Below are 25273 nucleotides of genomic sequence, written 5' to 3' on the forward strand. Positions count from 1 at the left end.
CCTACTATTAGAGCTGACAACAGTCAGACAGTGTTTTCCCCACTATTAGAGCTGACAACAGTCAGACAGTGTTTTCCCTACTATTAGAGCTGACAACAGTCAGACAGTGTTTTCCCTACTATTAGAGCTGACACAACAGTCAGACAGTGTTTTCCCTACTATTAGAGCTGACAACAGTCAGACAGTGCTTTCCCTACTATTAGAGCTGACACAACAGTCAGACAGTGTTTTCCCCACTATGAGAGTTGACAACAGTCAGACAGTGTTTTCCCCACTATTAGAGCTGACACAACAGTCAGACAGTGTTTTCCCTACTATTAGAGCTGACAACAGTCAGACAGTGTTTTCCCTACTATTAGAGCTGACAACAGTCGGACAGTGTTTTCACCACTATTAGAGCTGACAACAGTCAGACAGTGTTTTCCCTACTATTAGAGCTGACAACAGCCAGACAGTGTTTTCCCTACTATTAGAGCTGACAACAGTCAGACAGTGTTTTCCCTACTATTAGAGCTGACAGCCAGACAGTGTTTTCCCTACTATTAGAGCTGACAACAGTCAGACAGTGTTTTCCCTACTATTAGAGCTGACACAACAGTCAGACAGTGTTTTCACCACTATTAGAGCTGACAAAACAGTCAGTGTTTTCCCTACTATTAGAGCTGACACAACAGTCAGACAGTGTTTTCCCTACTATTAGAGCTGACACAACAGTCAGACAGTGTTTTCCCTACTATTAGAGCTGACACAACAGTCAGATAGTGTTTTCCCTACTATTAGAGCTGACACAACAGTCAGATAGTGTTTTCCCTACTATTAGAGCTGTCAACAGTCAGACAGTGTTTTCCCTACTATTAGAGCTGACAACAGTCAGACAGTGTTTTCCCTACTATTAGAGCTGACAACAGTCAGACAGTGTTTTCCCTACTATTAGAGCTGACAAAACAGTCGGACAGTGTTTTCCCTACTATTAGAGCTGACAACAGTCAGACAGTGTTTTCCCCACTATTAGAGCTGACAGTCAGACAGTGTTTTCCCTACTATTAGAGCTGACAACAGTCGGACAGTGTTTTCCCTACTATTAGAGCTGACAAAACAGTCGGACAGTGTTTTCCCTACTATTAGAGCTGACAAAACAGTCGGACAGTGTTTTCCCTACTATTAGAGCTGACAAAACAGTCAGACAGTGTTTTCCCTACTATTAGAGCTGACAACAGTCAGACAGTGTTTTCCCTACTATTAGAGCTGACAACAGTCAGACAGTGTTTTCCACCCTATTAGAGCTGACAACAGTCAGACAATGTTTTCCCCACTATTAGAGCTGACACAACAGTCGGACAGTGTTTTCCCCACTATGAGAGTTGACAACAGTCAGACAGTGTTTTCCCTACTATTAGAGCTGACACAACAGTCAGACAGTGTTTTCCCCACTATGAGAGTTGACAACAGTCAGACAGTGTTTTCCCTACTATTAGAGCTGACAACAGTCAGACAGTGTTTTCCCTACTATTAGAGCTGACTCAACAGTCAGACAGTGTTTTCCCCACTATTAGAGCTGACAACAGTCAGACAGTGTTTTCCCTACTATTAGAGCTGACACAACAGTCAGTGTTTTCCCCACTATTAGAGCTGACAACAGTCGGACAGTGTTTTCCTACTATTAGAGCTGACAACAGTCAGACAGTGTTTTCCCCACTATTAGAGCTGACACAACAGTCAGACAGTGTTTTCCCTACTATTAGAGCTGACACAACAGTCAGACAGTGTTTTCCCTACTATTAGAACTGACAACAGTCAGACAGTGTTTTCAATACTATTAGAGCTGACACAACAGTCAGACAGTGTTTTCCCCACTATTAGAGCTGACAGTCAGACAGTGTTTTCCCTACTATTAGAGCTGACAACAGTCGGACAGTGTTTTCCCTACTATTAGAGCTGACAAAACAGTCAGACAGTGTTTTCCCTACTATTAGAGCTGACACAGTCAGACAGTGTTTTCCCTACTATTAGAGCTGACAACAGTCAGACAGTGTTTTCCCCACTATTAGAGCTGACAACAGTCAGACAGTGTTTCCCCTACTATTAGAGCTGACAACAGTCAGACAGTGTTTCCCCTACTATTAGAGCTGACAACAGTCAGACAGTGTTTTCCCTACTATTAGAGCTGACACAACAGTCAGACAGTGTTTTCCCTACTATTAGAGCTGACAAAACAGTCAGACAGTGTTTTCCCTACTATTAGAGCTGACAAAACAGTCAGACAGTGTTTTCCCTACTATTAGAGCTGACAACAGTCAGACAGTGATTTCCCCACTATTAGAGCTGACAACAGTCAGACAGTGTTTTCCCTACTATTAGAGCTGACAACAGTCAGACAGTGTTTTCCCTACTATTAGAGCTGACAACAGTCAGACAGTGTTTTCCCTACTATTAGAGCTGACACAACAGTCAGACAGTGTTTTCCCTATTATTAGAGCTGACAACAGTCAGACAGTGTTTTCCCTACTATTAGAGCTGACACAACAGTCAGACAGTGTTTTCCCCACTATTAGAGCTGACAACAGTCAGACAGTGTTTTCCCTACTATTAGAGCTGACACAACAGTCAGACAGTGTTTTACCTACTATTAGAGCTGACAACAGTCAGACAGTGTTTTCCCTACTATTAGAGCTGACAACAGTCAGACAGTGTTTCCCCCACTATTAGAGCTGACACAACAGTCAGACAGTGTTTTCCCTACTATTAGAGCTGTCAACAGTCAGACAGTGTTTTCCCTACTATTAGAGCTGACAACAGTCAGACAGTGTTTTCCCCACTATTAGAGCTGACAACAGTCAGACAGTGTTTTCCCTACTATTAGAGCTGACAACAGTCAGACAGTGTTTTCCCTACTATTAGAGCTGACACAACAGTCAGACAGTGTTTTCCCTACTATTAGAGCTGACAACAGTCAGACAGTGCTTTCCCTACTATTAGAGCTGACACAACAGTCAGACAGTGTTTTCCCCACTATGAGAGTTGACAACAGTCAGACAGTGTTTTCCCCACTATTAGAGCTGACACAACAGTCAGACAGTGTTTTCCCTACTATTAGAGCTGACAACAGTCAGACAGTGTTTTCCCTACTATTAGAGCTGACAACAGTCGGACAGTGTTTTCACCACTATTAGAGCTGACAACAGTCAGACAGTGTTTTCCCTACTATTAGAGCTGACAACAGCCAGACAGTGTTTTCCCTACTATTAGAGCTGACAACAGTCAGACAGTGTTTTCCCTACTATTAGAGCTGACAGCCAGACAGTGTTTTCCCTACTATTAGAGCTGACAACAGTCAGACAGTGTTTTCCCTACTATTAGAGCTGACAGTCAGACAGTGTTTTCACCACTATTAGAGCTGACAGTCAGACAGTGTTTTCCCTACTATTAGAGCTGACAACAGTCAGACAGTGTTTTCCCTACTATTAGAGCTGACACAACAGTCAGACAGTGTTTTCCCTACTATTAGAGCTGACAAAACAGTCAGTGTTTTCCCTACTATTAGAGCTGACACAACAGTCAGACAGTGTTTTCCCCACTATTAGAGCTGACAACAGTCAGACAGTGTTTTCCCTACTATTAGAGCTGACAAAACAGTCAGACAGTGTTTTCCCTACTATTAGAGCTGACAACAGTCAGACAGTGTTTTCCCTACTATTAGAGCTGACAACAGTCAGACAGTGTTTTCCCCACTATTAGAGCTGACAACAGTCAGACAGTGTTTTCCCTACTATTAGAGCTGACAACAGTCAGACAGTGTTTTCCCTACTATTAGAGCTGACAAAACAGTCAGACAGTGTTTTCCCTACTATTAGAGCTGACAAAACAGTCAGACAGTGTTTTCCCTACTATTAGAGCTGACAACAGTCAGACAGTGTTTTCCCTACTATTAGAGCTGACAAAACAGTCAGACAGTGTTTTCCCCACTATTAGAGCTGACAGTCAGACAGTGTTTTCCCCACTATTAGAGCTGACAGTCAGACAGTGTTTTCCCTACTATTAGAGCTGACAACAGTCAGACAGTGTTTTCCCTACTATTAGAGCTGACAACAGTCAGACAGTGTTTTCCCCACTATTAGAGCTGACACAACAGTCGGACAGTGTTTTCCCTACTATTAGAGCTGACAACAGTCAGACAGTGTTTTCCCTACTATTAGAGCTGACAACAGTCAGACAGTGTTTTCCCTACTATTAGAGCTGACAACAGTCAGACAGTGTTTTCCCTACTATTAGAGCTGACACAACAGTCAGACAGTGTTTTCCCTATTATTAGAGCTGACAACAGTCAGGCAGTGTTTTCCCTACTATTAGAGCTGACACAACAGTCAGACAGTGTTTTCCCCACTATTAGAGCTGACACAACAGTCAGACAGTGTTTTCCCCACTATTAGAGCTGACAACAGTCAGACAGTGTTTTCCCTACTATTAGAGATGACACAACAGTCAGACAGTGTTTTACCTACTATTAGAGCTGACAACAGTCAGACAGTGTTTTCCCTACTATTAGAGCTGACAACAGTCAGACAGTGTTTCCCCCACTATTAGAGCTGACACAACAGTCAGACAGTGTTTTCCCTACTATTAGAGCTGTCAACAGTCAGACAGTGTTTTCCCTACTATTAGAGCTGACAACAGTCAGACAGTGTTTTCCCTACTATTAGAGCTGACAACAGCCAGACAGTATTTTCCCTACTATTAGAGCTGACAACAGTCAGACAGTGTTTTCCCCACTATTAGAGCTGACAACAGTCAGACAGTGTTTTCCCTACTATTAGAGCTGACAACAGTCAGACAGTGTTTTCCCTACTATTAGAGCTGACACAACAGTCAGACAGTGTTTTCCCTACTATTAGAGCTGACAACAGTCAGACAGTGCTTTCCCTACTATTAGAGCTGACACAACAGTCAGACAGTGTTTTCACCACTATTAGAGCTGACAACAGTCAGACAGTGTTTTCCCTACTATTAGAGCTGACAACAGCCAGACAGTGTTTTCCCTACTATTAGAGCTGACAACAGTCAGACAGTGTTTTCCCTACTATTAGAGCTGACAGCCAGACAGTGTTTTCCCCACTATGAGAGTTGACAACAGTCAGACAGTGTTTTCCCCACTATTAGAGCTGACACAACAGTCGGACAGTGTTTTCCCTACTATTAGAGCTGACAAAACAGTCGGACAGTGTTTTCCCTACTATTAGAGCTGACAAAACAGTCAGACAGTGTTTTCCCTACTATTAGAGCTGACAACAGTCAGACAGTGTTTTCCCTACTATTAGAGCTGACAACAGTCAGACAGTGTTTTCCACCCTATTAGAGCTGACAACAGTCAGACAATGTTTTCCCCACTATTAGAGCTGACACAACAGTCGGACAGTGTTTTCCCCACTATGAGAGTTGACAACAGTCAGACAGTGTTTTCCCTACTATTAGAGCTGACACAACAGTCAGACAGTGTTTTCCCCACTATGAGAGTTGACAACAGTCAGACAGTGTTTTCCCTACTATTAGAGCTGACAACAGTCAGACAGTGTTTTCCCTACTATTAGAGCTGACTCAACAGTCAGACAGTGTTTTCCCCACTATTAGAGCTGACAACAGTCAGACAGTGTTTTCCCCACTATTAGAGCTGACACAACAGTCAGTGTTTTCCCCACTATTAGAGCTGACAACAGTCGGACAGTGTTTTCCTACTATTAGAGCTGACAACAGTCAGACAGTGTTTTCCCCACTATTAGAGCTGACACAACAGTCAGACAGTGTTTTCCCTACTATTAGAGCTGACACAACAGTCAGACAGTGTTTTCCCTACTATTAGAACTGACAACAGTCAGACAGTGTTTTCCCTACTATTAGAGCTGACACAACAGTCAGACAGTGTTTTCCCCACTATTAGAGCTGACAGTCAGACAGTGTTTTCCCTACTATTAGAGCTGACAACAGTCGGACAGTGTTTTCCCTACTATTAGAGCTGACAAAACAGTCAGACAGTGTTTTCCCTACTATTAGAGCTGACACAGTCAGACAGTGTTTTCCCTACTATTAGAGCTGACAACAGTCAGACAGTGTTTTCCCCACTATTAGAGCTGACAACAGTCAGACAGTGTTTCCCCTACTATTAGAGCTGACAACAGTCAGACAGTGTTTCCCCTACTATTAGAGCTGACAACAGTCAGACAGTGTTTTCCCTACTATTAGAGCTGACACAACAGTCAGACAGTGTTTTCCCTACTATTAGAGCTGACAAAACAGTCAGACAGTGTTTTCCCTACTATTAGAGCTGACAACAGTCAGACAGTGATTTCCCCACTATTAGAGCTGACACAACAGTCGGACAGTGTTTTCCCTACTATTAGAGCTGACAACAGTCAGACAGTGTTTTCCCTACTATTAGAGCTGACAACAGTCAGACAGTGTTTTCCCTACTATTAGAGCTGACAACAGTCAGACAGTGTTTTCCCTACTATTAGAGCTGACACAACAGTCAGACAGTGTTTTCCCTATTATTAGAGCTGACAACAGTCAGACAGTGTTTTCCCTACTATTAGAGCTGACAACAGCCAGACAGTATTTTCCCTACTATTAGAGCTGACAACAGTCAGACAGTGTTTTCCCCACTATTAGAGCTGACAACAGTCAGACAGTGTTTTCCCTACTATTAGAGCTGACAACAGTCAGACAGTGTTTTCCCTACTATTAGAGCTGACACAACAGTCAGACAGTGTTTTCCCTACTATTAGAGCTGACAACAGTCAGACAGTGCTTTCCCTACTATTAGAGCTGACACAACAGTCAGACAGTGTTTTCCCCACTATGAGAGTTGACAACAGTCAGACAGTGTTTTCCCCACTATTAGAGCTGACACAACAGTCAGACAGTGTTTTCCCTACTATTAGAGCTGACAACAGTCAGACAGTGTTTTCCCTACTATTAGAGCTGACAACAGTCGGACAGTGTTTTCACCACTATTAGAGCTGACAACAGTCAGACAGTGTTTTCCCTACTATTAGAGCTGACAACAGCCAGACAGTGTTTTCCCTACTATTAGAGCTGACAACAGTCAGACAGTGTTTTCCCTACTATTAGAGCTGACAGCCAGACAGTGTTTTCCCTACTATTAGAGCTGACAACAGTCAGACAGTGTTTTCCCTACTATTAGAGCTGACAGTCAGACAGTGTTTTCACCACTATTAGAGCTGACACAACAGTCAGACAGTGTTTTCCCTACTATTAGAGCTGACAACAGTCAGACAGTGTTTTCCCTACTATTAGAGCTGACACAACAGTCAGACAGTGTTTTCCCTACTATTAGAGCTGACAAAACAGTCAGTGTTTTCCCTACTATTAGAGCTGACACAACAGTCAGACAGTGTTTTCCCCACTATTAGAGCTGACAACAGTCAGACAGTGTTTTCCCTACTATTAGAGCTGACAAAACAGTCAGACAGTGTTTTCCCTACTATTAGAGCTGACAACAGTCAGACAGTGTTTTCCCTACTATTAGAGCTGACAACAGTCAGACAGTGTTTTCCCCACTATTAGAGCTGACAACAGTCAGACAGTGTTTTCCCTACTATTAGAGCTGACAACAGTCAGACAGTGTTTTCCCTACTATTAGAGCTGACAAAACAGTCAGACAGTGTTTTCCCTACTATTAGAGCTGACAAAACAGTCAGACAGTGTTTTCCCTACTATTAGAGCTGACAACAGTCAGACAGTGTTTTCCCTACTATTAGAGCTGACAAAACAGTCAGACAGTGTTTTCCCCACTATTAGAGCTGACAGTCAGACAGTGTTTTCCCCACTATTAGAGCTGACAGTCAGACAGTGTTTTCCCTACTATTAGAGCTGACAACAGTCAGACAGTGTTTTCCCTACTATTAGAGCTGACAACAGTCAGACAGTGTTTTCCCCACTATTAGAGCTGACACAACAGTCGGACAGTGTTTTCCCTACTATTAGAGCTGACAACAGTCAGACAGTGTTTTCCCTACTATTAGAGCTGACAACAGTCAGACAGTGTTTTCCCTACTATTAGAGCTGACAACAGTCAGACAGTGTTTTCCCTACTATTAGAGCTGACACAACAGTCAGACAGTGTTTTCCCTATTATTAGAGCTGACAACAGTCAGACAGTGTTTTCCCTACTATTAGAGCTGACACAACAGTCAGACAGTGTTTTCCCCACTATTAGAGCTGACACAACAGTCAGACAGTGTTTTCCCCACTATTAGAGCTGACAACAGTCAGACAGTGTTTTCCCTACTATTAGAGATGACACAACAGTCAGACAGTGTTTTACCTACTATTAGAGCTGACAACAGTCAGACAGTGTTTTCCCTACTATTAGAGCTGACAACAGTCAGACAGTGTTTCCCCCACTATTAGAGCTGACACAACAGTCAGACAGTGTTTTCCCTACTATTAGAGCTGACAACAGTCAGACAGTGTTTTCCCTACTATTAGAGCTGACACAACAGTCAGACAGTGTTTTCCCTACTATTAGAGCTGACAACAGTCAGACAGTGCTTTCCCTACTATTAGAGCTGACACAACAGTCAGACAGTGTTTTCACCACTATTAGAGCTGACAACAGTCAGACAGTGTTTTCCCTACTATTAGAGCTGACAACAGCCAGACAGTGTTTTCCCTACTATTAGAGCTGACAACAGTCAGACAGTGTTTTCCCTACTATTAGAGCTGACAGCCAGACAGTGTTTTCCCTACTATGAGAGCTGACAACAGTCAGACAGTGTTTTCCCTACTATTAGAGCTGACACAACAGTCAGACAGTGTTTTCACCACTATTAGAGCTGACAAAACAGTCAGTGTTTTCCCTACTATTAGAGCTGACAACAGTCAGACAGTGTTTTCCCCACTATTAGAGCTGACAACAGTCAGACAGTGTTTTCCCTACTATTAGAGCTGACAACAGTCAGACAGTGTTTTCCCTACTATTAGAGCTGACACAACAGTCAGACAGTGTTTTCCCTACTATTAGAGCTGACAACAGTCAGACAGTGCTTTCCCTACTATTAGAGCTGACACAACAGTCAGACAGTGTTTTCCCCACTATTAGAGCTGACAACAGTCAGACAGTGTTTTCCCTACTATTAGAGCTGTCAACAGTCAGACAGTGTTTTCCCTACTATTAGAGCTGACAACAGTCAGACAGTGTTTTCCCTACTATTAGAGCTGACAACAGTCAGACAGTGTTTTCCCTACTATTAGAGCTGACAAAACAGTCGGACAGTGTTTTCCCTACTATTAGAGCTGACAACAGTCAGACAGTGTTTTCCCCACTATTAGAGCTGACAGTCAGACAGTGTTTTCCCTACTATTAGAGCTGACAACAGTCGGACAGTGTTTTCCCTACTATTAGAGCTGACAAAACAGTCGGACAGTGTTTTCCCTACTATTAGAGCTGACAAAACAGTCGGACAGTGTTTTCCCTACTATTAGAGCTGACAAAACAGTCAGACAGTGTTTTCCCTACTATTAGAGCTGACAACAGTCAGACAGTGTTTTCCCTACTATTAGAGCTGACAACAGTCAGACAGTGTTTTCCACCCTATTAGAGCTGACAACAGTCAGACAATGTTTTCCCCACTATTAGAGCTGACACAACAGTCGGACAGTGTTTTCCCCACTATGAGAGTTGACAACAGTCAGACAGTGTTTTCCCTACTATTAGAGCTGACACAACAGTCAGACAGTGTTTTCCCCACTATGAGAGTTGACAACAGTCAGACAGTGTTTTCCCTACTATTAGAGCTGACAACAGTCAGACAGTGTTTTCCCTACTATTAGAGCTGACTCAACAGTCAGACAGTGTTTTCCCCACTATTAGAGCTGACAACAGTCAGACAGTGTTTTCCCCACTATTAGAGCTGACACAACAGTCAGTGTTTTCCCCACTATTAGAGCTGACAACAGTCGGACAGTGTTTTCCCTACTATTAGAGCTGACAACAGTCAGACAGTGTTTTCCCCACTATTAGAGCTGACACAACAGTCAGACAGTGTTTTCCCTACTATTAGAGCTGACACAACAGTCAGACAGTGTTTTCCCTACTATTAGAACTGACAACAGTCAGACAGTGTTTTCCCCACTATTAGAGCTGACAGTCAGACAGTGTTTTCCCTACTATTAGAGCTGACAACAGTCGGACAGTGTTTTCCCTACTATTAGAGCTGACAAAACAGTCAGACAGTGTTTTCCCTACTATTAGAGCTGACACAGTCAGACAGTGTTTTCCCTACTATTAGAGCTGACAACAGTCAGACAGTGTTTTCCCCACTATTAGAGCTGACAACAGTCAGACAGTGTTTCCCCTACTATTAGAGCTGACAACAGTCAGACAGTGTTTCCCCTACTATTAGAGCTGACAACAGTCAGACAGTGTTTTCCCTACTATTAGAGCTGACACAACAGTCAGACAGTGTTTTCCCTACTATTAGAGCTGACAAAACAGTCAGACAGTGTTTTCCCTACTATTAGAGCTGACAACAGTCAGACAGTGTTTTCCCCACTATTAGAGCTGGCACAACAGTCGGACAGTGTTTTCCCTACTATTAGAGCTGACAACAGTCAGACAGTGTTTTCCCTACTATTAGAGCTGACACAACAGTCAGACAGTGTTTTCCCTACTATTAGAGCTGACACAACAGTCAGACAGTGTTTTCCCTACTATTAGAGCTGACACAACAGTCAGACAGTGTTTTCCCTACTATTAGAGCTGACACAACAGTCAGACAGTGTTTTCCCTACTATTAGAGCTGACACAACAGTCAGACAGTGTTTTCCCTATTATTAGAGCTGACAACAGTCAGACAGTGTTTTCCCTACTATTAGAGCTGACACAACAGTCAGACAGTGTTTTCCCCACTATTAGAGCTGACACAACAGTCAGACAGTGTTTTCCCCACTATTAGAGCTGACAACAGTCAGACAGTGTTTTCCCTACTATTAGAGCTGACACAACAGTCAGACAGTGTTTTACCTACTATTAGAGCTGACAACAGTCAGACAGTGTTTTCCCTACTATTAGAGCTGACAACAGTCAGACAGTGTTTTCACCACTATTAGAGCTGACACAACAGTCAGACAGTGTTTTCCCTACTATTAGAGCTGTCAACAGTCAGACAGTGTTTTCCCTACTATTAGAGCTGACAACAGTCAGACAGTGTTTTCCCTACTATTAGAGCTGACAACAGCCAGACAGTATTTTCCCTACTATTAGAGCTGACAACAGTCAGACAGTGTTTTCCCCACTATTAGAGCTGACAACAGTCAGACAGTGTTTTCCCTACTATTAGAGCTGACAACAGTCAGACAGTGTTTTCCCTACTATTAGAGCTGACACAACAGTCAGACAGTGTTTTCTCTACTATTAGAGCTGACAACAGTCAGACAGTGCTTTCCCTACTATTAGAGCTGACACAACAGTCAGACAGTGTTTTCCCCACTATGAGAGTTGACAACAGTCAGACAGTGTTTTCCCCACTATTAGAGCTGACACAACAGTCAGACAGTGTTTTCCCTACTATTAGAGCTGACAACAGTCAGACAGTGTTTTCCCTACTATTAGAGCTGACAACAGTCGGACAGTGTTTTCCCTACTATTAGAGCTGACAGTCAGACAGTGTTTTCCCTACTATTAGAGCTGACAACAGTCAGACAGTGTTTTCCCTACTATTAGAGCTGACACAGTCAGACAGTGTTTTCCCTACTATTAGAGCTGACAACAGCCAGACAGTGTTTTCCCTACTATTAGAGCTGACAACAGTCAGACAGTGTTTTCCCTACTATTAGAGCTGACAGCCAGACAGTGTTTTCCCTACTATTAGAGCTGACAACAGTCAGACAGTGTTTTCCCTACTATTAGAGCTGACAGTCAGACAGTGTTTTCACCACTATTAGAGCTGACAGTCAGACAGTGTTTTCCCTACTATTAGAGCTGACAACAGTCAGACAGTGTTTTCCCTACTATTAGAGCTGACACAACAGTCAGACAGTGTTTTCCCTACTATTAGAGCTGACAAAACAGTCAGTGTTTTCCCTACTATTAGAGCTGACACAACAGTCAGACAGTGTTTTCCCCACTATTAGAGCTGACAACAGTCAGACAGTGTTTTCCCTACTATTAGAGCTGACACAACAGTCAGACAGTGTTTTCCCTACTATTAGAGCTGACACAACAGTCAGATAGTGTTTTCCCTACTATTAGAGCTGTCAACAGTCAGACAGTGTTTTCCCTACTATTAGAGCTGACAACAGTCAGACAGTGTTTTCCCTACTATTAGAGCTGACAACAGTCAGACAGTGTTTTCCCTACTATTAGAGCTGACAAAACAGTCGGACAGTGTTTTCCCTACTATTAGAGCTGACAACAGTCAGACAGTGTTTTCCCCACTATTAGAGCTGACAGTCAGACAGTGTTTTCCCTACTATTAGAGCTGACAACAGTCGGACAGTGTTTTCCCTACTATTAGAGCTGACAAAACAGTCGGACAGTGTTTTCCCTACTATTAGAGCTGACAAAACAGTCGGACAGTGTTTTCCCTACTATTAGAGCTGACAAAACAGTCAGACAGTGTTTTCCCTACTATTAGAGCTGACAACAGTCAGACAGTGTTTTCCCTACTATTAGAGCTGACAACAGTCAGACAGTGTTTTCCACCCTATTAGAGCTGACAACAGTCAGACAATGTTTTCCCCACTATTAGAGCTGACACAACAGTCGGACAGTGTTTTCCCCACTATGAGAGTTGACAACAGTCAGACAGTGTTTTCCCTACTATTAGAGCTGACAACAGTCAGACAGTGTTTTCCCCACTATTAGAGCTGACACAACAGTCAGACAGTGTTTCCCCTACTATTAGAGCTGACACAACAGTCGGACAGTGTTTTCCCCACTATGAGAGTTGACAACAGTCAGACAGTGTTTTCCCTACTATTAGAGCTGACACAACAGTCAGACAGTGTTTTCCCTACTATTAGAGCTGACAACAGTCAGACAGTGTTTTCCCCACTATTAGAGCTGACTCAACAGTCAGACAGTGTTTTCCCCACTATTAGAGCTGACAACAGTCAGACAGTGTTTTCCCCACTATTAGAGCTGACACAACAGTCAGTGTTTTCCCCACTATTAGAGCTGACAACAGTCGGACAGTGTTTTCCCTACTATTAGAGCTGACAACAGTCAGACAGTGTTTTCCCCACTATTAGAGCTGACACAACAGTCAGACAGTGTTTTCCCTACTATTAGAGCTGACACAACAGTCAGACAGTGTTTTCCCTACTATTAGAACTGACAACAGTCAGACAGTGTTTTCCCTACTATTAGAGCTGACACAACAGTCAGACAGTGTTTTCCCCACTATTAGAGCTGACAGTCAGACAGTGTTTTCCCTACTATTAGAGCTGACAACAGTCAGACAGTGTTTTCCCTACTATTAGAGCTGACACAACAGTCAGACAGTGTTTTCCCTACTATTAGAGCTGACAACAGTCAGACAGTGCTTTCCCTACTATTAGAGCTGACACAACAGTCAGACAGTGTTTTCCCCACTATGAGAGTTGACAACAGTCAGACAGTGTTTTCCCCACTATTAGAGCTGACACAACAGTCAGACAGTGTTTTCCCTACTATTAGAGCTGACAACAGTCAGACAGTGTTTTCCCTACTATTAGAGCTGACAACAGTCGGACAGTGTTTTCACCACTATTAGAGCTGACAACAGTCAGACAGTGTTTTCCCTACTATTAGAGCTGACAACAGCCAGACAGTGTTTTCCCTACTATTAGAGCTGACAACAGTCAGACAGTGTTTTCCCTACTATTAGAGCTGACAGCCAGACAGTGTTTTCCCTACTATTAGAGCTGACAACAGTCAGACAGTGTTTTCACCACTATTAGAGCTGACAGTCAGACAGTGTTTTCCCTACTATTAGAGCTGACAACAGTCAGACAGTGTTTTCCCTACTATTAGAGCTGACACAACAGTCAGACAGTGTTTTCCCTACTATTAGAGCTGACAAAACAGTCAGTGTTTTCCCTACTATTAGAGCTGACACAACAGTCAGACAGTGTTTTCCCCACTATTAGAGCTGACAACAGTCAGACAGTGTTTTCCCTACTATTAGAGCTGACACAACAGTCAGACAGTGTTTTCCCTACTATTAGAGCTGACACAACAGTCAGATAGTGTTTTCCCTACTATTAGAGCTGTCAACAGTCAGACAGTGTTTTCCCTACTATTAGAGCTGACAACAGTCAGACAGTGTTTTCCCTACTATTAGAGCTGACAAAACAGTCGGACAGTGTTTTCCCTACTATTAGAGCTGACAAAACAGTCAGACAGTGTTTTCCCTACTATGAGAGTTGACAACAGTCAGACAGTGTTTTCCCCACTATTAGAGCTGACACAACAGTCAGACAGTGTTTTCCCTACTATTAGAGCTGACAACAGTCAGACAGTGTTTTCCCTACTATTAGAGCTGACAACAGTCGGACAGTGTTTTCACCACTATTAGAGCTGACAACAGTCAGACAGTGTTTTCCCTACTATTAGAGCTGACAACAGCCAGACAGTGTTTTCCCTACTATTAGAGCTGACAACAGTCAGACAGTGTTTTCCCTACTATTAGAGCTGACAGCCAGACAGTGTTTTCCCTACTATTAGAGCTGACAACAGTCAGACAGTGTTTTCCCTACTATTAGAGCTGACAGTCAGACAGTGTTTTCACCACTATTAGAGCTGACAACAGTCAGACAGTGTTTTCCCTACTATTAGAGCTGACAGTCAGACAGTGTTTTCCCTACTATTAGAGCTGACAACAGTCAGACAGTGTTTTCCCTACTATTAGAGCTGACACAACAGTCAGACAGTGTTTTCCCTACTATTAGAGCTGACAAAACAGTCAGTGTTTTCCCTACTATTAGAGCTGACACAACAGTCAGACAGTGTTTTCCCCACTATTAGAGCTGACAACAGTCAGACAGTGTTTTCCCTACTATTAGAGCTGACACAACAGTCAGACAGTGTTTTCCCTACTATTAGAGCTGACACAACAGTCAGATAGTGTTTTCCCTACTATTAGAGCTGTCAACAGTCAGACAGTGTTTTCCCTACTATTAGAGCTGACAACAGTCAGACAGTGTTTTCCCTACTATTAGAGCTGACAAAACAGTCGGACAGTGTTTTCCCTACTATTAGAGCTGACAACAGTCAGACAGTGTTTTCCCCACTATTAGAGCTGACAGTCAGACAGTGTTTTCCCTACTATTAGAGCTGACAACAGTCGGACAGTGTTTTCCCTACTATTAGAGCTGACAAAACAGTCGGACAGTGTTTTCCCTACTATTAGAGCTGACAAAACAGTCGGACAGTGTTTTCCCTACTATTAGAGCTGACAAAACAGTCAGACAGTGTTTTCCCTACTATTAGAGCTGACAACAGTCAGACAGTGTTTTCCCTACTATTAGAGCTGACAACAGTCAGACAGTGTTTTCCACCCTATTAGAGCTGACAACAGTCAGACAATGTTTTCCCCACTATTAGAGCTGACACAACAGTCGGACAGTGTTTTCCCCACTATGAGAGTTGACAACAGTCAGACAGTGTTTTCCCTACTATTAGAGCTGACACAACAGTCAGACAGTGTTTTCCCTACTATTAGAGCTGACAACAGTCAGACAGTGTTTTCCCCACTATTAGAGCTGACACAACAGTCAGACAGTGTTTCCCCTACTATTAGAGCTGACACAACAGTCAGACAGTGTTTTCCCTACTATTAGAGTTGACAACAGTCAGACAGTGTTTTCCCTACTATTAGAGCTGACACAACAGTCAGACAGTGTTTTCCCTACTATTAGAGCTGACAACAGTCAGACAGTGTTTTCCCTACTATTAGAGCTGACACAACAGTCAGACAGTGTTTTCCCTACTATTAGAGCTGACACAACAGTCAGACAGTGTTTTCCCTACTATTAGAGCTGACAACAGTCAGACAGTGTTTTCCCCACTATTAGAGCTGACACAACAGTCAGACAGTGTTTTCCCTACTATTAGAGCTGACAACAGACAGACAGTGTTTTCCCTACTATTAGAGCTGACAACAGTCAGACAGTGTTTTCCACCCTATTAGAGCTGACAACAGTCAGACAATGTTTTCCCCACTATTAGAGCTGACACAACAGTCGGACAGTGTTTTCCCCACTATGAGAGTTGACAACAGTCAGACAGTGTTTTCCCTACTATTAGAGCTGACACAACAGTCAGACAGTGTTTTCCCTACTATTAGAGCTGACAACAGTCAGACAGTGTTTTCCCCACTATTAGAGCTGACACAACAGTCAGACAGTGTTTCCCCTACTATTAGAGCTGACACAACAGTCAGACAGTGTTTTCCCTACTATTAGAGTTGACAACAGTCAGACAGTGTTTTCCCTACTATTAGAGCTGACACAACAGTCAGACAGTGTTTTCCCTACTATTAGAGCTGACAAAACAGTCAGACAGTGTTTTCCCCACTATGAGAGCTGACAACAGTCAGACAGTGTTTTCCCTACTATTAGAGCTGACAAAACAGTCAGACAGTGTTTTCCCCACTATTAGAGCTGACACAACAGTCAGACAGTGTTTTCCCTACTATTAGAGCTGACACAGTCAGACAGTGTTTTCCCCACTATTAGAGCTGACACAACAGTCAGACAGTGTTTTCCCTACTATTAGAGCTGACAACAGTCAGACAGTGTTTTCCCTACTATTAGAGCTGACAGTCAGACAGTGTTTTCCCTACTATTAGAGCTGACAACAGTCAGACAGTGTTTTCCCCACTATTAGAGCTGACAACAGTCAGACAGTGTTTTCCCTACTATTAGAGCTGACAACAGTCAGACAGTGTTTTCCCTACTATTAGAGCTGACAACAGTCAGACAGTGTTTTCCCTACTATTAGAGCTGACAACAGTCAGACAGTGTTTTCCCTACTATTAGAGCTGACAACAGTCAGACAGTGTTTTCCACCCTATTAGAGCTGACAACAGTCAGACAGTGTTTTCCCCACTATTAGAGCTGACACAACAGTCAGACAGTGTTTTCCCTACTATTAGAGCTGACAACAGCCAGACAGTGTTTTCCCTACTATTAGAGCTGACACAACAGTCAGACAGTGTTTTCCCCACTATTAGAGCTGACAACAGTCAGACAGTGTTTTCCCTACTATTAGAGCTGACAACAGTCAGACAGTGTTTTCCCCACTATTAGAGCTGACAACAGTCAGACAGTGTTTTCCCTACTATTAGAGCTGACACAACAGTCAGACAGTGTTTTCCCTACTATAACAAACAGGGTACAGGTCACGGACCTGACCAACTAAACAGCGAGAGACACACGTTTCCATACATACCTGTCCTGCCACTCCTCCTCTGCGTCTGTGTCCTTTCCTGTCCTCTCCAAACAGGCTGTTGGTCCTGTCTGAGTCCATGGTGAACAGGTTGATGTGTCCCGCGCCTGGACCTCCCCTCAGGGCCGCCAGGGGGTTCAGACCCCGGTAGCCCAGGCCGTGCAGGTCCACTTTAGGGGTGAAGTCTATAGGAGTCACGTCTTTAGGAGCGAAGGTCACGTTCTCAGGGACGAACTCTCCGTCCTCCTCATCCTGTGGTTTAACAGGATGAATCAATCAAATCACATTGTCTTCGCAGTGATGGTAAACGTTAACTTCTTCGAGATAGGGGGCGCTCTTTTAATTTTTGGATAAAAAAACGTTCCCGTTTTAAACAAGATATTTTGTCACGAAAAGATGCTCGACTATGCATATAATTGACAGCTTTGGAAAGAAAACTCAGACGTTTCCAAAACGGCAAAGATATTGTCTGAGTGCCCCAGAACTAATGCTACAGGCGAAACCAAGATGAAATTTCAAACAGGAAATGCCCCAGATTTTGAATGCGCTGTGTTCCAATGTCTCCTTATATGGCTGTGAATGCGCCAGTAATGAGCCTGCCCTTTCTGTCGTTTCCCCAAGGTGTCTGCAGCATTGTGATGTATTTGTTGGCATATCATTGGAAGATTGACCATAAGAGACTACATTTACCAGGTGTCCGCCCGGTGTCCTCCGTCGAAATTATTGCTTCATCTCCAGCTGCGTGCATTTTACCATTTGGTTCAGAGGAGAAAGGCAACTGCCACGAATGATTTATTATCGAATAGATATGTGAAAAACACCTTGAGGATTGATTCTAAACAACGTTTGCCATGTTTCTGTCGATATTATGGAGTTAATTTGGAAAAAAGTTTGCGTTGTAATGACTTAATTTTCAGGGTTTTTTCTTACCCAAACGTGATGAACAAAACGGAGCGATTTGTCCTACACAAATAATATTTTTTGAAAAACTGAACATTTGCTATCTAACTGAGAGTCTTCTCATTGAAAACATCTGAAGTTCTTCAAAGGTAAATGATTTTATTTGAATGCTTTTCTTGTTTTTGTGAAAATGTTGCCTGCTGAATGCTCGGCTTAATGCTATGCTAGCTATCAATACTCTTACACAAATGCTTGTGTAGCTATGGTTGAAAAGCATATTTTGAAAATCTGAAATGACAGTGAGGTTAACAAAAGGCAAGCTTGAGAGCCAATATATTTATTTAATTTGCAATTTTCATGAATAGTTAACGTTGCATTATGGTAATGAGCTTGAGGCTATAAATAGGATACCGGATACGGGATTGCTCGTCGCAAGAGGTTAAGTCGCCTATTTTAGGGGACTTCTGTTATAATTTAAATTGTTTTATCAAGGTAATTAGCTTCGTGATTGTTCTGTCTGTCTGACAGCGCCACCTCCCTGCCTCGGGTGACTATGGGGTGTCGGGTTACATATCCACAGCCATTGGAGGCTCGGGAGTCCCGCCTTAACGCTCCTTCGCTGATTGGACTGTCTGTCTGACAGCGCCACCTCCCTGCCTCGGGTGACTATGGGGTGTCGGGTTACATATCCGCAGTCATTGGAGGCTCGGGAGTCCCGCCTTAACGCTCCTTCGCTGATTGGACTGTCCGTCGGGTGACTATGGGATATCGGGTTACATATCCACAGTCATTGGAGGCTCGGGAGTCCCGCCTTAACGCTCCTTTGCTGATTGGACTGTACGTCGGGTGACTATGGGATATCGGGTTACATATCCACAGTCATTGGAGGCTCGGGAGTCCCGCCTTAACGCTCCTTCGCTGATCGGACTGTCCGTCATTTTGTGTCGGAACTGTACATCACAGGTACACAAGCTGCATGTTGATGCTAAGCTGAGAGTCTACTGCAGCGACAGGAAGTAGTTCAAATCAAATGTATTTATATAGCCCTTCGTACATCAGCTGATATCTCAAAGTGATGTACAGAAACCCAGCCTAAAACCCCAAACAGCAAGCAATGCAGGTGTAGAAGCACGGTGGCTAGGAAAAACTCCCTAGAAAGGCCAAAACCTTGCACTGTTCTACAACAAACTACATATCGCTGCTCAGCCGAGAGTCTACTGCAGTGACAGGAAGTAGTTCTACAACAAACTACATATCACAGCTAAGCTGAGAGTCTACTGCAGCGACAGGAAGTAGTTCTACAACAAACTATATATCGCTGCTAAGCTGAGAGTCTACTGCAGTGACAGGAAGTAGTTCTACAACAAACTACATATCGCTGCTCAGCTGAGAGTCTACTGCAGTGACAGGAAGTAGTTCTACAACAAACTACATATCGCTGCTCAGCTGAGAGTCTACTGCAGTGACAGTAAGTAGTTCTACAACAAACTACATATCGCTGCTAAGCTGAGAGTCTACTGCAGTGACAGGAAGTAGTTCTACAACAAACTGCATATCACTGCTAAGCTGAGAGTCTACTGCAGTGACAGGAAGTAGTTCTACAACAAACTACATATCACTGCTAAGCTGAGAGTCTACTGCAGTGACAGGAAGTAGTTCTACAACAAACTACATAGCGCTTAATATCAAAATGTAAATGTAAAAACAAACACGATTTGAAAACCAAACCTGTGATCCCGATGAACCGTTGGGAGGCGAGGCCGAGCCGAACGCCCTCGTTGCAGAATCTGGAGAAGAGAAATGACCATTTTTAGAACGATTTAAATTCCCAAGCTAAAAGGGTTAAACAGTACTTTGTGGAGAGTAGAGTCCCGTCAGTCTATACGACGCATCAGGCTTCAACGTTGCTGCTTCGACAGCCAGAGGCTGAGTGACCCACCTGCTCTCTGCTGACACAGCCTCCTCTTCACCCGGGGCCCAACCCCCTGGCCGTCCTTCCAGCCCATCCTCCTCAGTAACTCCGCCCCCATGGAGGACCTGCCAGGAGTCAACAAGGGCCGCTGAGTAGAGATATACGAGTGGTTCGGCTGTTCTAGAATCAGTTATACCATTTGGCCTGAGTACCAGGGGCTGTGTCAAGAGGAGTAGTTCTGCTGATCTAGAATCAGTTATACCATTTAGCTCACTGAATACCAGGGGCTGTGTCAAGAGGAGTAGTTCTGCTGATCTAGAATCAGTTATACCATTTAGCTCACTGAGTACCAGGGGCTGTGTCAAGAGTCACAGAGTGGTTCGGCTGATCTAGAATCAGTTATACCATTTGGCCTGAGTGCCAGGGGCTGTGTCAAGAGGAGTAGTTCTGCTGATCTAGAATCAGTTATACCATTTAGCTCACTGAATACCAGGGGCTGTGCCAAGAGTCACAGAGTCGTTCTGCTGATCTAGAATCAGTTATACCATTTAGCTCACTGAATACCAGGGGCTGTGTCAAGAGGAGTAGTTCTGCTGATCTAGAATCAGTTATACCATTTAGCTCACTGAGTACCAGGGGCTGTGTCAAGAAGAGTAGTTCTGCTGATCTAGAATCAGTTATACCATTTAGCTCACTGAGTACCAGGGGCTGTGCCAAGAGTCACAGAGTAGTTCTGCTGATCTAGAATCAGTTGTACCATTTAGCTCACTGAATACCAGGGGCTGTGTCAAGAGGAGTAGTTCTGCTGATCTAGAATCAGTTATACCATTTAGCTCACTGAATACCAGGGGCTGTGTCAAGAGGAGTGGTTCGGCTGATCTAGAATCAGTTATACCATTTAGCTCACTGAGTACCAGGGGCTGTGCCAAGAGTCACAGAGTAGTTCTGCTGATCTAGAATCAGTTATACCATTTAGCTCACTGAATACCAGGGGCTGTGTCAAGAGGAGTAGTTCTGCTGATCTAGAATCAGTTATACCATTTAGCTCACTGAATACCAGGGGCTGTGCCAAGAGTCACAGAGTAGTTCAGCTGATCTAGAATCAGTTATACCATTTAGCTCACTGAATACCAGGGGCTGTGCCAAGAGTCACAGAGTAGTTCTGCTGATCTAGAATCAGTTGTACCATTTAGCTCACAATGAATTACTACATGGCCAGAGAGGTCCTGATTGCAGAACAGCCCTTGAGACATACAGGCCCAGAGTGACCACATCTGTTCAGCCCGGTGGATAGTTACCGAGCTGGAGCCACCAAGTCTTCCAGGACAGTGTCCCCTGGGATAGGGGCTGAAAGAGAGGTGATGGCTCTGGCCTTGTCCCTGATCTCATCCTTCCTGCCGGAGGCGAAGTCAGCTGTCGTGGTGATTTGTCTGGGGGCGATGCCGTGGTCCCCCAGATCCTGAGGAGACAGAACACATTCACATCCCAATGTTGTCATGTTGGTCCACAAAGGAACCTTGTGGTGCTGACAAAGTTCTTATTTAGTCTGCAATGTGGTCTCTAGAATGTATAATGTGGTCTCTAGAATGTATAATGTGTTCTCTAGAATGCATAATGTGTTCTCTAGAATGCGTAATGTGTTCTCTACAATGCGTAATGTGTTCTCTACAATGCGTAATGTGTTCTCTACAATGCATAATGTGGTCTCTAGAATGTATAATGTGGTCTCTAGAATGTATAATGTGGTCTCTACAATGTATAATGTGTTCTCTACAATGTATAATGTGTTCTCTAGAATGTATAATGTGTTCTCTAGAATGTATAATGTGTTCTCTAGAATGTATAATGTGTTCTCTAGAATGTATAATGTGTTCTCTAGAATGTATAATGTGTTCTCTCAAATGTATAATGTGTTCTCTAGAATGTATAATGTGTTCTCTACAATGTATAATGTGTTCTCTACAATGTATAATGTGTTCTCTACAATGTATAATGTGTTCTCTACAATGTATAATGTGTTCTCTACAATGTATAATGTGTTCTCTAGAATGTATAATGTGTTCTCTAGAATGTATAATGTGTTCTCTAGAATGTGTAATGTGTTCTCTACAATGTGTAATGTGTTCTCTAGAATGCATAATGTGTTATCTAGAATGTATAATGTGTTCTCTAGAATGTATAATGTGTTATCTAGAATGTATAATGTGTTCTCTAGAATGTATAATGTGGTCTCTACAATGTATAATGTGTTCTCTACAATGTGTAATGTGTTCTCTAGAATGCATAATGTGGTCTCTAGAATGTATAATGTGGTCTCTAGAATGTATAATGTGGTCTCTAGAATGTATAATGTGGTCTCTAGAATGTATAATGTGTTATCTAGAATGTATAATGTGTTCTCTAGAATGTATAATGTGGTCTCTAGAATGTATAATGTGTTCTCTACAATGTATAATGTGTTCTCTAGAATGTATAATGTGGTCTCTAGAATGTATAATGTGTTCTCTACAATGTATAATGTGTTCTCTACAATGTATAATGTGTTCTCTACAATGTATAATGTGTTCTCTACAATGTATAATGTGGTCTCTACAATGTATAATGTGTTCTCTACAATGTATAATGTGTTCTCTAGAATGTATAATGTGTTCTCTAGAATGTATAATGTGTTCTCTAGAATGTATAATGTGTTCTCTAGAATGTATAATGTGGTCTCTAGAATGTATAATGTGTTCTCTAGAATGTATAATGTGTTCTCTAGAATGTATAATGTGGTCTCTAGAATGTATAATGTGTTCTCTAGAATGTATAATGTGTTCTCTAGAATGTATAATGTGTTCTCTACAATGTATAATGTGTTCTCTACAATGTGTAATGTGTTCTCTAGAATGTATAATGTGTTCACTAGAATGTATAATGTGGTCTCTAGAATGTATAATGTGGTCTCTAGAATGTATAATGTGTTCTCTACAATGTGTAATGTGTTCTCTAGAATGTATAATGTGTTCTCTCGAATGTATAATGTGGTCTCTAGAATGTATAATGTGTTCTCTACAATGTATAATGTGGTCTCTAGAATGTATAATGTGTTCTCTAGAATGTATAATGTGGTCTCTAGAATGTATAATGTGTTCTCTAGAATGTATAATGTGTTCTCTACAATGTATAATGTGTTCTCTAGAATGTATAATGTGGTCTCTAGAATGTATAATGTGTTCTCTAGAATGTATAATGTTTTCTCTAGAATGTATAATGTGTTCTCTAGAATGTATAATGTGTTCTCTACAATGTATAATGTGTTCTCTAGAATGTATAATGTGTTCTCTAGAATGTATAATGTGTTCTCTTTCAGATTCTAGGTTCCTCCTCATCCGTGACGTGAGTTGAAAGGGAAATAGTCAGTGTGACCAGTCCTTTCATGTATCCTGTTGTTGCTAAGATGAGATGTTTTGTAGGCCCACCTCCTCATCCATGAAGTCCTCTGGCCTGGCATTCTGCCTGCCTGCTTTCTGCTGTCTGGATGAAACAAAGGTTGCTGGAGTCCACCCTGCAGTAGGAAACAAGTAGTGATTCATACCATCACATATCGCAACATTTCTGTTGCACTATATTATATCAATATTTCACTCCAATTATTCATTTGTAAAAATGAGTAGAAATCAAACAGGAAGGTAGCGTTAGGTGGCGCTAGTCCAAACTCTGGTATTTTTCATCCTATAAGTTGGTCTCCATCTGGTTTTTAAATAGCGAGCCAACATGTTGTTTTCAGCACTTTCATTTCCCTGACTGATCAGAACTCATTTTCTCACCATCTCTGGCCTCTCTGCAGCAGACATACAGTGAGCAATATGTTTGGAACATCAAAGAGCAATAATACAGAATCACCCCCCTAGAGAATCACCCCCCTAGAGAATCACCCCCCTAAAGAATCACCCCACGCCCCTAGAGAATCACCCCACAACCCTAGAGAATCACCCAAAGCCCCTAGAGAATCACCCAAAGCCCCTAGAGAATCACCCAAAGCCCCTAGAGAATCACCCAAAGCCCCTAGAGAATCACCCCTCCTAAAGAATCACCCCAAGCCCCTAGAGAATCACCCCTCCTAAAGAATCACCCAAAGCCCCTAGAGAATCACCCAAAGCCCCTAGAGAATCACCCAAAGCCCCTAGAGGGGTAATATGGTATGGTGATAATATGGTATGGTGATAATATGGTATGGTGGTAATATGGTATGGTGAGGTCACCCAAAGCCCCTAGAGAATCACCCAAAGCCCCTAGAGAATCACCCAAAGCCCCTAGAGAATCACCCAAAGCCCCTAGAGAATCACCCCAAGCCCCTAGAGAATCACCCCTCCTAAAGAATCACCCCAAGCCCCTAGAGAATCACCCCACAACCCTAGAGAATCACCCCACAACCCTAGTGATAATATGGTATGGTGATAATATGGTCTCTCAGTATGGTGATAATATGGTATGGTGATAATATGGTATGGGGATGGTATGGTGATAATATGGTTTGGTGATAATATGGTATGGTCTCTCAGTATGGTGATAATATGGTATGGTGATAATATGGTATGGTGATAATATGGTATGGTGATAATATGGTATGGTCTCTCAGTATGGTGATAATATGGTATGGTGATAATATGGTATGGTGTCGTCTCTCGGAAAGAAACTGGTTAAACAACACATGATGACATTAACAGGCCTCCGTCTCTGAGTGAGTGAGACAGAGTGAGAGAGTGAGAGAGTGAGTGTGTGTCTGAGTGAGTGAGTGTGTGTGTCTGAGTGTGTGTGTGTGTGTGTCTGAGTGTGTGTGTGTGTGTCTGAGTGTGTGTGTCTGAGTGTGTGTGTGTGTGTCTGAGTGTGTGTGTGTGTCTGAGTGTGTGTGTGTGTGTCTGAGTGTGTGTGTGTGTGTGCGTCTGAGTGTGTGTGTGTGTGTGTCTGAGTGTCTGTGTGTGTGTGTGTGTGTGTGTGTGTGTGTGTGTGTGTGTGTGTGTGTGTGTGTCTGAGTG

At 42.8% G+C, this 25273-nt stretch overlaps 1 protein-coding gene across 1 annotated transcript in view; it reads right to left on the reverse strand.

Annotated features, from left to right (window-relative positions):
- The window catches only part of gpatch1 (G patch domain containing 1), an 81031-nt gene that overhangs the window by 50286 nt on the left and 5472 nt on the right, over window positions 1–25273 (reverse strand). Inside the window, exons 3-7 of the mRNA XM_064962628.1 lie at window positions 23717–23802; window positions 21554–21714; window positions 20283–20380; window positions 20072–20130; window positions 17447–17695 (exon numbers count right to left, since the gene is read on the reverse strand). Coding sequence (XP_064818700.1) covers window positions 17447–17695; window positions 20072–20130; window positions 20283–20380; window positions 21554–21714; window positions 23717–23802 — 653 coding nt within the window. The remainder of the gene's footprint in view (window positions 1–17446; window positions 17696–20071; window positions 20131–20282; window positions 20381–21553; window positions 21715–23716; window positions 23803–25273) is intronic.

This window comes from Oncorhynchus masou, unplaced genomic scaffold (genome assembly GCF_036934945.1).
Source record: "Oncorhynchus masou masou isolate Uvic2021 unplaced genomic scaffold, UVic_Omas_1.1 unplaced_scaffold_585, whole genome shotgun sequence".
Lineage (NCBI taxonomy): Eukaryota > Metazoa > Chordata > Actinopteri > Salmoniformes > Salmonidae > Oncorhynchus > Oncorhynchus masou.